The 15,516-nt window shown below is 32.0% G+C and overlaps 1 protein-coding gene and 1 long non-coding RNA gene across 2 annotated transcripts; one reads left to right on the top strand and one right to left on the bottom strand.

Moving 5' to 3' along the window:
• Positions 1-10,225: 10,225 nt before the first annotated feature.
• On the bottom strand, positions 10,226-11,471 carry LOC117131715. The gene is made up of 2 exons (XR_004454891.1): positions 10,733-11,471; positions 10,226-10,634 (listed from the first exon to the last, which is right to left on the bottom strand). It is a non-coding gene; the product is annotated as an uncharacterized LOC117131715 (long non-coding RNA).
• A 608-nt stretch (positions 11,472-12,079) lies between these two features.
• Positions 12,080-15,393, top strand: LOC103853976 (transcription factor MYB88). The gene is made up of 10 exons (XM_033283952.1): positions 12,080-12,421; positions 12,538-12,584; positions 12,674-12,730; positions 12,816-12,888; positions 12,960-13,015; positions 13,117-13,302; positions 13,390-13,568; positions 13,680-13,813; positions 13,905-14,396; positions 14,474-15,393. Exons 1-10 carry the CDS (start codon positions 12,326-12,328, stop codon positions 14,582-14,584), a joined length of 1,431 nt encoding a protein of 476 aa, XP_033139843.1. The 5' UTR covers positions 12,080-12,325; the 3' UTR covers positions 14,585-15,393.
• Positions 15,394-15,516: the final 123 nt, after the last annotated feature.

Below are 15,516 nucleotides of genomic sequence, written 5' to 3'. Positions count from 1 at the left end.
TTCACCTCTGAAACCGATTCGTTCATATTCTCTGTCATATGGCTGGCGGAGTATCGTCTATGCTAGATCTCTGGTAAGCAAAGGACTAATCAAAAGGGTGGGATCAGGTTCTTCCATATCTGTATGAAATGATCCATGGCTCCCAACCATCGCCTAAGACCAGCAAATAAAAATCAATACAATTTATACCCGGATCTTACAGTGGAGTCTCTCATTGACTCTACCTCACGTACTTGGAACTTACAGACAATTCGGTTATTGGTGGATCCACAGGATGCGAAACTTATAGAAAGTTTACCACTGAGCAGGATTCAGAGGGTAGACAGAGATGGGTGGCACTTCACAAAAAATGGGAAATACACGGTCAAATCGGGTTATCAGGTAGAACAGATTTATCTAGATAGGGAGAGACCACCATTGATGATTGGCCCCACAGTGAATGTTCTGAAGGCGTTCTGTTGGAAGATAAGGTGTCCACCAAAGTTAAAACATTTTCTATGGCAATTGGTGACATGATGTATAGCAGTAAGGAAGAATTTACAAGCAAGGGGGATTCAAGGGGATCTTTGTTGTGCAATATGTGGAGCCCATGAGGAATGAATAAACCATGTGTTTTTTGAATGTCCTCCGGCACTCCAGGTCTGGGCTCTCTCGAAGATACCATCAAATCCAGATATTTTCCCAACAAGTTCTCTCTTCACAAACATGAATCATCTATTTTTGGAGAGTTTTTCCGCAGCTGAAAGATCATCAGTTTGCATGGATACTATGGTACATCTGGAAAGCTAGGAATAATAAAGTCTTCAGTAATTTGGATATGGATCCCATGGATACATTTAAATTAGCGGAAACAGAATCAACACTGTGGGCTGAAGCACAAATATTGAATGAACAGAAGATAATACCACAACAAGTGGATACGACATTGCCGTCAATTCCAGGAAGATGGTGTTTCACAGATGGTTCATAGAAAGAGGGGGATATTTTTAGAGGACAAGGTTGGCTCAGCACCTTAGAAGGATTTGAGGGATTGTTGGGAGCAAGGAATGTGAGGGCTAGTATCTCTCCTCTTCATGCGGAGATGGAAGCGCTTCTTTGGGCAATGGAATGTATGAGGAATTTACGTCAGTTTTAGGCTACGTTTGCAACGGATTGTTCTCAATTGGTGAAGATGGTTTCGGAACCAGATGAATGGCCAGCTTTTGCAAATTACTTGGAGGATGTCAAGACCCTAAAAGAGAGCTTCACCAGATCAGAGATCATCTATATACCAAGGACGCAAAATACAATGGCGGATAGACTAGCACGCATTGCCAGAAAGCAACCGTCTTTTGTCGTTCACATGGATGCAGATCACCCGGTTTGGTTTACAGAGTCAGTATGAATCTGTAATAGTTGACGACAAAAAAAAAATATAATCTAGATATAACAAAATTATTATTTATCAATTACAAATAATAGAAATATAAAAGTTTTAAAACTGAAAACATCAAATAATATATAATGTTGTTTTTGGTGTAAGATTTGATGTTATTGTTGGAGATGACAAAAACAAATTGACACAAAAACATCAAATTTTGTGTAATTTCAACACCAAATTTGGTGTCATTGTTGGAGATACCCCAAAACAATATATCTTATAAACTTTATGTGTGTATATACCACTGCAAATAATTATTTCCATACTCTTTAAAAGAAATATAAACCACGGGTTACAATGTATTTATAATCTAATGATTTTAGTGAGAAATTTTGCATATAATTAAAGAAAATATATATATATATATATATATATATATATATATATATATGATGTGTAAATTTTATAATGATTTTCTAAGTATCAAAATTATGACGTTTATTCTTGTCGCAAATAATAAAAAAGGTTATGTGCTCTATTTTTCATTTTCAAAATATTATGATTATATATATATATATACATATATATAAAGATTATATAAATATCAATAAAATGTGGACTCAACGTTCATTCTTTTCCTTCCTTTTACTTTGATAAGCATGCTAAGTAGTAGACCATACATAAACAGTGTTGCTTTTTTAATGGGGATGAGAATGGAACTCTTTAGAAATCAGCTATAGATGTCCGACCCTAATTAGTATTTGTAGAGATATGTAATGTGTGGGGATGAATAAAGGCAATAGTGTCAAGGTTTAGTTAGTCAAAACTTATTTGCTGCAAAGTCCATAAGAGTTGGCCATCACCTTGGAAAAAAAAAACAATCGATCTCTTTCCATATTTATCTTCGCATCTTCTGTCATCAGTTGAAATCCATTGCAATCATAATATGTGATAGATATATTTATATTGAGGATGATACGTTTCATTGCCAATTTATTTTTGTAAGATTCTTAGCTTGTATTCCAATTTTTTTTACCATGCTGCTAAACTACATGCATTTATATATATATACATATATATATATATATATATATATTAATTTAGTATATGAGTCAATATCATGTAGTTGTTGTAAAGTCGTATTCTGGTGGAACATGTGGTAAAAAATTTATAAGTTAGACGACGAGTTTTATGGCATGCAAACAATATTAATGTAGTTAATGTAATTCTTAACAGGGATGTATTTATTTAAGTCAAGAAAAAAAATCCCCAATTACTTGATATGAAAATATAACAAAAGAAAAGGAGACTGTTTATGTATGTGGTGTTGAAGTTGCATTATAGGTTTAGGAAGTAGCCAGATAGGAAGCTGCAAATTATTGATCTCGTGAGAATATTATGTACAAGTGATGGGAGATAAATGTTCACTCTCTTTCAAAGTAGAGCCCAAAAGTCACAATATGACAAAACTTTTGTGGCATAAAGAATTGAGAACGACCCATGTTATGGAGGGAATCTTTTTTTTTTTTTCTGCCAAGTTTTTTTTTTTATTAATACAGGAAAACTGAGCCTAACAACAAAAAACAGGCCAAAGCCCAAAAGACTATTACACTTAAAGCCCATCACGTGAGGGCATACCCAGACCAACTAAACGGACCTACAGCCCAAACCGAAACTACCCCACTACGCGGACCGGACGCATCCTTGCTGACCCACGCGTCAAGGAGGCTGGACATGCGTTAAGATCTCATCATCCGCGCGACACGCGTCACCTATGCTTCGACTTGACCATCGCCGCATCGGAGCACCGCCGGAGCACCACCACCATACACCTCAATTCGTCGGAGCTCAAGTACCGAGAGCCTCCACCAAAACCAAACTTTCCTTCAACGCTTAACCATTCTGCGGAGAGCTTCATCGAACTCTTCGAGATCTCATCCGCCAGAAGGAAACCCCGAACCACTGAAACCGCACCAACAAGATCCACAACTCAACTTCACACACCACAAACTAGTAGCCACAACCCACAAGACAACGGGTCTCATAACCAACAGGGCATAGCTTTGAAAGCTTCCACCCTCCGGAGCCAAGAGCCGGCGAAGACGGAGCTGAGTAAGTCTCCTTTTCTCGGGAACTGAAGCCGGCATCGGTGGATCTGAGAAAACCTCCACCTCCCGGAGAAAAGCCGGCGACGACGGAACTAGAGTAGCTTCCATCTCCCGGAATCAACACCACGAAACTACGAACCAAATTACTCACACCAGCACCTAACCCGACCGCATCTTTCCTCCAAACGCTAAGCCACCGTTGAAAGGTGGAATCAGATCCAGAGCTCAGACAAGACGATCATTGAGGGGCGGTGAAGAAAAAAGAAAATAAAGGAGCTTGATGGAAGAAGACGGGCTCCGGCGACGGCACGGACGCTCACGCGCCGTCCGAACACCGAACCTTCAAACAAGATCTACTTTCTCTCTTTCTCTCTCTCGCGCCGTGTTTCTGATTTGGAGAGAATCATTTTTCTCTCCATCTTTTTTTTCTACTATTTAATATATGTTAAATAATAAACATATAATTGAAATTGACAAATTGATTGGTTTTATAAGTTAGGTTTTACAAAAAAAATCTTATTTTTGTTATGCATTTTCTATATTCAAATATCAAAAACAGAAAATCCAAATAATTTGTTTACAAGAAAAAAAAGAAAAAGAAGAATTAAACTAACTAATCTTTGATTAGCATACAATATATATAGGCTAAATATATATCACACTCATCTGCTAAATTTGAACACATAGTAGAGTAGAAGTGATCCACATTTCTACCTGTCAAATTGATGTTTTGTAGATTGATTATGGATTGGTAGGTGGACATGGATAAATCATATGAGAGGATCGAAGATTTTGGACTAGTGGAGCTAAAGTGTGTAAACAAAGCTTGTCAACGTGTCATGCAGAAATAGATGAACTCTTTTGGACTGTATATATATCATTTCTACGCGATTTAATATTACACTAGATTTATTTTGAGATATAAGATGATTGAAAATCCTCTCGATTAGTCTTCATTTAGCTAAGAATTAGAAGAATAACAACTTTCTATTTGTACGCTTATCCATTTAATCATTTGTACTAAGAGCATCTCCAACCCCACTCTATTTTTCACTCTAAAATAGAGTTTAGAGTAAAAAATGTTCCAATAGTACTCTATTTCTCACTTTATAATAAAGTGAAAAATAGGTTTACTCCAAAAATAGAGTAATTTGTTTTTTTTTGTTCATCATTTTATTTTCTACTCTAAAATAGAGTACCATTGGAACAAACTCAAACTGCCATTTGAGATGGTCTAATACAATAGCAAAACCAATATCCGATTTTTAATCACGTGAAACTATATTCTTTTATATAAAAGTTTTAAGTATAAAAGAAACTATTTTAAAAGGGAGCGAATATTATAAAGACTACAACTTTTTTGGCAGATAGAAAATAAAGAAAAAACGAAAACTTTAGTGTATAAAATTGTGACAAAACGAGAGGAGAAAGTTTTACAAAAAAAAAAACGAGAGGAGAAAGGAGTGTACTTTTGCATTGGGTTCCATTATTTATCATAGAGTCGGCCTTCTTCTGGCTGCTTGTGGCCTTGTGGGCCTTTCTAATTGCACCGACCTTTTTACTTCCATTGCATCTATCTGTTTTTTCGATTTAACATTTTAATCATATGTTAAAAATGTTGCATTAGAACTTAAACTATTGTCACAATAGTGATCAGTGGTATATTATTTATTTATGTTTAAAAAAAATACGATTCTCATTTTCTACACACTAATACTTTAAGAAATTACTAGAAATACTATAAATTAGCTATCACTTTTCAAAAATACATGCAATCAAAAATACTTTTAACATTTGGGTTTAAAGTTTAGTGATTATTATTTAGGATTTAGCATTTAAAGGGTGAGATTAAATTTATAAATTTCTATTGATGTTTTATAATTAAACATTTATAAATGTTAATTAGTTTAGTCTTTTTCATCACAAAGATATTTATGAAAATAGTTATTTTGAAGGTAAATTTGGAAAATGATATCAATTTTGTGGTAAAATTGAAATTATTATTTTTATTTTATTTTCAACTAGTAGGATGTTATAAATTAATCTATTCTTATAGTTTAATCAACCGGTCAAAAAATATATTAACCATACTACTGTTTCTTAATTTTTATCCCTATTCAGGAGTTCTACTGACCTGAGAACTATGTGATCACAAAGAAAAAGATCCCATAGTCGAGTAATACTGAAAACGAAGAAAAGTTTTAAACCTACTTTTATTCCTGATTTAAAGAGATTATTACGAAGAACTAAATTATTTGATTACACATCTATTTTCATTTCATCTATTTAACAAACGTAGTACGTTGTCTTTCCAGACATAACATATTTCGTATATTTCTATCAAAATTTTGACATATGAAAATTAATAAATCATTTTATTTTAAAATAATATAAATGAACTAAACAATTATAATCACTAAACCATAAACTCAAGTGTTAAGGTATTTGAAAAGTGGTAACTAACTTATGGTATTTCTAGCAATTTCACAAATAAAAATAAGAAAATGTAAATAGAATATTTATCTTATAAATGCATATAAATACATATCAAATGGTTAAAAATGAATTAAAAAATGATGAATTTGTGAAAATGCAATAAATATAAGAAAGTAAAAGTTCTATATATAACGAGTTATAAACTAATGCTTCTATATAAAAATAATAATAATCAGAAAACAGATATATGAAGTATTAGTCTCAAATAATCTGAACAAATAATAATATCTACCTATACACATAAGTTTGAAGAAGAAACTTAATATTGTTTTTTCTTGTCAAAGATTGTCTTTAACTTTGGTTACTAGATTTTGATCCGCGCTTAGAAAGCGCGGATTTTGTTTGTTTCTCATTTATTAATCGAAAACTGATTTTACAAAATACTATTATTTTTGTTTCGAACCATAACAATTGAGTTTTTAGGTTTTTTCTCTTTAAAATATGGTATTTGTTCGAAATATGGTAGTTGTTCTATAATAATGTTTGAGTTTTAAGATTTGTTTTCATATCCGACTTAGATTCATGGTTGAACCTATAGACCCGATACATTGTATGTAATCCGGTTCAGATTTAATAAAAATTAGATAATTAAAAATCCAATATAACCAGGTAAAAAACCCAAAAACTCACTATTAGTCTGCGATCTGATACCATTGATCCGATAAAACACAAAGTATCTGATAGTATTTAAAAAAAAATTGATTAAATTACTCATATTTTTTAATATTACATAAATTAGTGATTCCTTAGAATTTGATGAAATTTTATTATGTTATCCAAATAAAAAATGATAATATAAAAAATCTTATTGATATGACAATATTAGTTTATTTTCGTTATTAATAACCTATTATATGTTTGTGTCTTTATTATAGATTTAAAATTTGATTTTAAGATAGTTTTTAAAATATTGTTGAACACTCGTAATTGTCATATCAATATTATGTATACAATAACATTATACATGGAAAAATGATATTCAAATATGTATATGATATATGGTATATGATATATGATTTTGGTTTGTATTGAAAATCTGTATAATATTCAAATGATCTATTTTGAATATTGATATTTATATTTAAGAAAATAAATATAATATTTTCATGTTCGTTAATTTATTTATAGTTTATAATATATTTATACTTATATTAAATTTAAAGTTAGTATATCTTTTATATATATATATATATACTCATTATTTATAGATCCATTTAGGTGTATATGTAGGCCCAAAACCAAAAGACTTAAATGCCGTTAATGAATTTTATTAATTTCTTGTAAAAGTAAGGGTGTTTTTGAGAAAAATACAATTTTCATTAAGGATATAATTTGAGAATGATCATGTTTTAATGGTATTAATATGAGTCTAGAGTCTTTTTGTAATTTTTGTAGTTCTTTTTAAGTGTAACCTGTTGTTTAGGTTTAAGTCACCCCTTGTTTGGGTTCATGTCTCCTTGTTATGGGTTCTAGGATCTCACCCTTGTATGTTCTACAAGTTTTATTAATCAAAATCAGATGGAAAAGAAAAGTTTGAAGAAGAAACAAACACATATGTACGCGTGCTTCATATACATATAGCCTATATGATATAGGACGACAAGTTTGTTCAATATGTCCCACGTTACATGCATCATCATCCCACCACCATTTAAATGAATTTATATCTACCATTTTCTAGTAGAATACAAAAATAGAATGGAATATAAGATAATTAAACTATAAAATATGATTGATTATAAAGTGTCTCTCATATGGTACATGAGATCAGTTTTTTTCCCTTTTTTCTATGTCAAATAGATTAGAAAGGCTTTATAACCCTGTCCTAAAATTCATATAACATATAATGTTATAATCCTAATTTGTACGTCAAATTGTAGTTTCTTTACAGACAAAATCTTAAAACACAACCTAAATTTGTACTGTCAACCTACAAACACACTTCCGACAAGAAGTGTATAGACAATATATAGTATATTAGTATAGGCAGAATTATAGTATAGGCAGAATTATAGTAATTCAGATATAATTTTATTTTTTTTGATCAAGTAATTAAGATATAATTTAAAAGCATTAATCATATTTACTTTGCAAAACTAAAGTAAGTGATTTGTCAGAGACTCAGAGTGCTTCGCTGTTTATAAATAAGCCGTTGGTTTCCAAACATGACGCGCTAAGGTCTCACGCGTACCTGAACCCTTATGGTCAAAGTTTGAACTAACTGATCCCAACTAATTATTTAGTTTTAACTTTTACGTCTTAGCTAAAAGTGAGATTAGTTTATCTTATGACATGTGATTACCCATAGGAAAGTATATATAAGTCCGATTCAAGAAAATATATTTACATTTCATTCTTTTGAACTGTTTTACGTAACAACGGTTAGTTGTCAAAAAAAAAAGTAACACCGGTTTGAAGTGACGTATAAAAGCAACTAGGTGTTTTTCTACACCATATGCAGTAATTTTTTTTTAAATCTAACTTATATTTACTCAAAAATTTTATTAAATATTATAGATTTTACTATTTTCTTACTAATATTTAATAGAGATTTGATATATATTAAATCATTTTGTATAAAACTAATAAAAATGATATAAAATTATATAATTATCAAAAATTTAGCCTAAACGATATTTATAAAATTTGTAGATATATAAGAAACTAATAATCTTACGATTAGATATTTAAATTTTTAAAAACTATAGAAATTTTTGAAAACTTTAGTAATACAAATTGTATAATTATACAAAAATAATAATATTTCGAAATTTAAAATGTTATATATGAATATATTTATTTTATAGATGATGTATGAGTTATTACTATATTTTAAAAAAGTTTGCCAAAAAGAAAAATCAATATTGAATGTAATATATGAATTATTACCATATTCTAATAAGTTTGCCAAAAATATAAATCAACATTAAATGAAATTATTCATCTTATATTTTTCTGTAAGCCATGTCATCAATTTCAGTAGCCATGTCATATTTGTTTTGTGAAATTGATTGTAGAGAGGACATGTGGCAAAATCACTTCGCAAATATAGTCTAGGAGATTCTAACCCTTTTGGATTTTTTTTTTCCAAACATCATTTTAGAGTAAAATTTTTTCCAACTTAATTCTATTTTCAACTCTAAAATATAATAATGGTTAGGATTACTCCATCTCTATTTATGAGTATTTTTTAAATTTTAAATATTTTTATTTCATACTTTTTTCTCATTCTATTTAATATTTAATATTTAAAATAATACAATACATGAAAATATGATTTAAGAAAATATTTAATAATTTTAAATAAAAATACATAAACTAATAAAAATACCAAAAATAAACATAAAAATATAAAATAAATAAAATAAATGATTTAATAATCTAGTAAATCATTTTTGGAACCATCAAAATCAGCGAAATATTGTCCAAGCGATAAAAATGACAGATTCAAAAAGATATTTTGCTCAATTTTGGAATTCAAAGATAAAAAAAACTCATTATTCATTATAAAATGTATTAGTTGACATGTTCATTATTGAACCAAAATATGCTATCTTATATATATTTATGATTATTGTACTTTTTAATAATAAATGTTTAATTTAAATAAATTATATTTTATGGAAGTTTTGTAAACATAAATTAGTTGGGGTTGATTGATAATTTTTTATAAGTATAAGATATTACTAACAATTATTAATTAAACAAAAATATAATTATTTTGAAATATTTTTTACAGTAAAAATGAAGTAATACATTAGAGTAAACCCCAATTCTATTTTAGTGTTACACCATTTTAAAGTAAAAAAAATGAAGTAATACATTGGAGATGCTCCAAGTCCAAGTAATAATTACCAAAAAGGAGGGTTTAAGTTCGGTTAATTGAATTGAAGCAGCTCTTTTGCATGATCTTTTTTTTTTAAGTTACAGCTAGAGGAAACAAATTTAATTAAGTCTTACAAAGAATTTGAAAGCCAAAACCAACGGTTGCTAGTTGTGTCACGTAAAATTGTCCTCTACTCACTGCTTTTTCTTCTTCTTTTTTTTGGTTCACCGTTCTATACTCTTTTAACAAAACAACAAGAACAACATGGTCAATCTCCTTGCAATAATTGTTCAATTTTTTTTGTTAAAAAATAATTGTTCAATATTGCCTCACAAATCTTAGGACATTCGGCTAGAAGTAATTTCGTATTTTTTAAATCTTCTTTTAGAAAACAAAAACAAAACCCAAACCAAATCACCATCTAAGAGAATCATGAAATAAACACAAGTTTAATCTTCTTTAAAAAATATATATTTCATTAATATTAATCAACTCTAATAAAGAGGATCATAAGTTCATAACAGTTTTTACATAGTAGTCCATATGGTCCAATGGACTGTAGAAGCCAAAGCTTCACCTCCAACGAACACTAGCAGCGACCAAATCAAATGTTTCCGTGACTTCTCTAAGTCGCGATGTCATGACCAGCCCTTCGATTTGTGCACGGTAAACTATTAGTGATAACTGATAAGCCACATCCCCACAGAGTAGTCTCGCGTTCTCAAACACTGACACCAACAAAGAACCAACTCTCAAAAATCTAGCTCTGTATACTACAAGCATTTCGCTGTCGATCAAATCCTGAAGCCCACACACATCTCCATTTCAATCCAGTCAAGAGGAGCTACAATTCAGAGAGGGAGAGTAGAATTGGTAACCGTCTCCCCAAAGAGTTATATCGTCGTCGAAACCACCTCACAACATTCAGTCCAAGCACCTAACCTTGATGACTGACTTGCGGAGTCTCTGGAAACCTCACCACCGTCCTCAAGCAGCGACGACACTCTCCTATAGATCCATGGCGTTAGAAAATTTATCTGAAGTTCAAAAAGAAAAAGACACACTGCCGCTAAATCCTACAAACCACAACTATTTATGTTCGATATCAAAAAAAGAAGAGACAAATGAGGAGGGAAAGATGAAGCCTTATCATGGTCCGACAAGACACCAGAGACCAGAAAAAGCATCTTTCCAAACGATTATTCGATAGAAAGAAACGAGAGAGAAAAAAACATTGAGCCTGAAGAATACACCTCTCTCGAACATAATTTTAAACTTAACATTTAAATATTAAAAGTTTAAATTCAACTCATACTAGAATTGTATCAAATCAAGCCAAAATTTTTCTTGCACTATGTCAAACAAGTGTTATCATCAGTTTATATTTCAAACTAAATACTTGTATCACCAAAAGATTAAACACAATTAAGTAGAAAATAAGAGTAAAAAAAAATGAAAACAGTATTCTAGACACTAATTTATCGCTTGAAGATCACGAATCAAACCATGTGCACTATTCAAATGCAAACACTTTGAAATATTCTTTTTGTAATTAAAAAAATTAGAGAACCATAAAAGTAATCATATTCCCCCACACACTACTATAGACAATGAAATCACCACGTTCCGTTGTGTGTAACTTAAGGCAAGTTTTGAATGTATCAGACTCTCTTGTATTTTTATGGATGTGGTAATTACAAAGAAAAAAAATCGAAATAAAAGAAAAATAAAGTTTATTTTTATTTTTTATTTTATTAAAAAAAAGTCTTTACATTTTTACCAAAAAAAAGAAAAAAGAAAAATAAAGTCGTTAAAAATAAATAAAAACATGAATGGGTGGAGGAGACACATGGATTTCAGCGTTATTTTTCAAACTTCCTTTCATACCCGCGCACTAGCCCCCCCCCCATCCATAGACGTTGCCCCTTTATTTTATTTTTAATAATTTTATTTATTTTCATTAAATTCCCAAAATCATTGAAAATATAATCTACAGAGAGAGAGAAAGAGAGAGATGAGAGTTCAAAAAGAAGAGTCATGTGACGGAGAGAAAGAGATCAAATTTTCATTTGTTTCCAAATAACAGTGAAGGTTACTAAAGGAAACCAATGCTCATGATTCATAGAACCAAAAGGTGATTCTTTTATATTTCAATTTTAGGAAAAAAATCTCAACTTTTGTTATTTTCTCTCTTTCTAAAAAAACAACCCTTTTCGTTTTTTTTTGTTTGAAACTCAACCGTTGTGAAAAGAAAAAAAACTTACGAATCAAGACGATTCTGTGAGGGTTTTAAAAGCACGAGTGATGAATATATAAGTAGTCCCTTTCTAAAGTGATTTTTTTGATTATTATTAGTATTTGTTTTTTGTTTTTCCTGGAAAAAAAGTTTGGATTTTTATTTTTCCAGATAAGAAAAAAAGTTGGGAGGGGTCGTCTCGTCGCTGTGGGTTTTATAATAAAGGGAGAAGGAGCGTCCAAGAATAGACAAAGAATATTAACAGAGGGAGAGCGTCAGAGAGAGAAAAATATATTACAATGGAAGAGACAACGAAGAAGAAGAATAAGATCGTTATTAACGAAGAAGATGATTCCAAAAAGAAGGAGCGTCATTTTGTTACCTGGTCTCAACAGGTCTCTTCCCCTTTCTCTCTCTCTCTCTATTCTCTATTCTCTATATAAATAATAATGAATCTCTGTTTCATTGCTCTGTCTAGTCTCTGAGATGGGTTTTGCTTTGAGTTTTGCAGGAGGATGATATTCTCAGACAGCAAATCACTTTAAATGGAACTCAAAAGTTAGTCTCTTTTCTTTCTTACAGTTTCTCGGACAAAGTTTTCTGTTTTATTGATTCTGATGTTGTTGTTGTGTTGATTGGTTTCTCAGTTGGGCGATCATTGCATCTAAGTTTACTGATAAGAGCACAAGGCAGTGTAGAAGAAGGTCTGGTTTAAAACTCTGATCAAGATGATTGTTTCTGGTGTTTTTTTTTTTTTTTAAATCGGATCATGGGGTTTTGGTTTTGCAGATGGTATACATACTTAAACTCTGATTTCAAGAGAGGTGGTTGGACTCCTGAAGAAGATACTCTTTTGTGTGAGGTTAGACAAGACATCTTTCTTTTAATCCCATAAGAGTTTGTGTCTGATCTTTCTGTGTTTTGGTTTTTTAGGCACAGAGACTGTTTGGGAACAGATGGACTGAGATTGCAAAAGTGGTCTCAGGCAGGTATATATCTATTAGAGAACATAAAGAAAAGCTTTTTATGAATCAAGTTATGAAAATGAAAGTATAGATGGTAAAATGTTCTTCTCTTGTTTGTTGTGTAGAACTGATAATGCAGTGAAGAACAGGTTCACAACACTGTGCAAGAAGAGAGCTAAGTATGAAGCCATGGCTAAAGAGAATAGTATTGCTTGTTCTGTGAACTCAAACAACAAGAGAGTCCTGTTCCCAGATGGTGTTACTGCACCCTGCAAAGTCGAAAGTGAATCTCCTATTGCTAAGAAACCAAGGTGAGAAACTTGTTTTGGGTTTTCTCTTTTGGATTCATAGAAGAAAGCAAGCTTTGAATTGTGGATTGACTATGCTCTATATTTCAGGAGAAGTCACATTCCAGACCTTAAAGAGATCACTAGCTATGGGGATAGATCACATATAAAGGTTCATTCAAGTGTGAATCAGCAAGTAAGACCTCCATTTTCGGTACTACCCCACAATGCCACAAGTGTTGGTAGCACGGAGGAGCAGAATCAAACAGACAATGTGAAAGAAAATGACGGTAAACAACTCTGCCCAAATCTCTTCTTTATGTTGTTGTTGCTTATCCTGTAATGAGAGCATTAGTAAAGATGCAGCATAGTAAGTTAATTGTGTGTTTCTGGGTATATAGGTAACCAAGAAGTGTTTCTTAAGAAGGATGATCCAAAGGTAACAAACTTGATGCAACAAGCTGAGCTTCTCAGTTCATTGGCGCATAAAGTAAACTCAGACAACACTGAACAAAGCATGGAGAATGCATGGAAGGTAACTAACTATGCGGTTTTGCAATGATTAGGAAACACTTTTCAAGAGGCTGTTTAACAAAAATGTTGTTGTTGGTGCTACTAATGTGCAGGTCCTGCAGGATTTCTTGAATAAAAGCAAAGAGAATGATATATTCCGTTATGGACTTCCGGAGATGGATTTCCAGCTTGAGGAGGAGTTCAAGGATCTTGTTGAAGATTTGAGGAGTAGTAATGAAGCTAGTCAAGTATCTTATAGGCAACCTGATCTCCATGATTCACCAGCAAGCTCTGAGAATAGCTCAGGATCAACTGTAATGCCGCACCCTTCTGGTGATAAGACCCAACAGCAACCAATGTCTTCTGATACTCAGACAATATCTCAGAAGCAAAGTGTCGTGGAGGTACTACAGGATCAAGGGATTGTGTCTGATGCAACTGTGGAACAAGTGGGTTTACTCTCAACTTGTCATGATGATATCCTAAAGAACTGTAATGAGATTGTGCCCATGTCTGGTGAAGAAGAGTTTAACTCGCCTGTTCAAGTCACTCCACTGTTCAGATCTCTAGCAGCAGGCATCCCAAGCCCTCAATTCTCTGAAAGTGTAAGTAAGCTTGCACCGAATCATTTGAATTGGTATAGTTTTATAGGAATGGAACTGACTGATCTGTGTCACTGCAGGAGAGGAGCTTTCTTCTAAAAACACTGGGTGTGGAGTCCCCATATCCATGTCCGAGTGCTAATCCTTCACAACCACCTCCTTGCAAAAGAGTCCTTCTTGATAGTTTGTAAACCAAACCAACCCAACCAGAAAAAAAAAACGAACCTAAAACCGCAGTTGTGTCCTCATGGAGTTGGACATAACATGCATTTCTTCTCTTTTTGCTTAGAAATTTCTTCATAGGTTTTGCAGCCATATCGGCCTGAAAAAGTTTTAGTGAAGCGGGCGTGCCATGATCTGCATTTTTCCCCCTCAGTGGTCTAGACTCCATTGAATGTTAAAGGTAACATTTCTAAGTCTAGACCAATCTCAGAAACTGAGTTTCTCTCTCAGATACTCAGCATTCAACTCATTCAGAGAGTTTCTTCTCATACTTAAAAAAGGCTTCAAGTATGAGTGTTTCTTCAGTTTATAGTTCGTGTGTCTAAGAAAAAAGAAAGATTCTTTGGTTTCATCTCCCCCTCTTTTAGGGTCAAACCCAGATACATAATCTGGGTCTTTGCCTCCCCCATGAATTCTTAATTTGTTGTGTTCTTGATTCTCTGTACAGAAGAAACCTATATAGTAACAACTTCAGAGAGGCATGTCGCCTTTCTATATACAGTAATGATTAGAAAAAAAACAGACAGAAGAAGAATAAGAAAAGATAAGCCAAGACTAGCATAAGGTTTTGGAGAAGAAGAAAAAAAAAACTTTGCTTTCAATTCATTTTCTTTCTGTAGTGTAACTTCTCATAGGTGTGAGAAGTTCTCATAGATGTGAGAAGAAGAAAAACAGAAAAATATATTTTTTGTTTCCCCTTTGTTTCCTTCTCAGAAGATTCATATGATTTGTAAAGAGATGATTATATGGGTGGAAATGATTTGATTTTGGTGTGACATATACTATCTTTTATTATTGTTTTTATAAACTTACCTGCTATGCTTTCATGTTCTTCTCCTCCTTCCGTGGCTGCATGTAGTTGCAGAAACAAAGCTTCAAAATGAAGAGGGTTCTTAGTTGA

This window comes from Brassica rapa, chromosome A02 (assembly GCF_000309985.2).
Source record: "Brassica rapa cultivar Chiifu-401-42 chromosome A02, CAAS_Brap_v3.01, whole genome shotgun sequence".
NCBI classification, from domain to species: Eukaryota; Viridiplantae; Streptophyta; class Magnoliopsida; order Brassicales; family Brassicaceae; genus Brassica; species Brassica rapa.
The sequence above is the reverse complement of the archived record's forward strand: the minus strand, read 5'-3'. Positions and strand labels throughout refer to the sequence as shown.

Excerpts from the sequence above, each read along its gene's own strand:
- LOC103853976 (XM_033283952.1), top strand. The coding sequence starts at position 12,326 with ATGGAAGAGACAACGAAGAAGAAGAATAAGATCGTTATTAACGAAGAA. Across the intron at positions 12,585-12,673 it reads ACTTTAAATGGAACTCAAAA|TTGGGCGATCATTGCATCTA; the intron begins GTTAGTCTCTTT and ends TTGGTTTCTCAG. Across the intron at positions 13,569-13,679 it reads CAATGTGAAAGAAAATGACG|GTAACCAAGAAGTGTTTCTT; the intron begins GTAAACAACTCT and ends CTGGGTATATAG.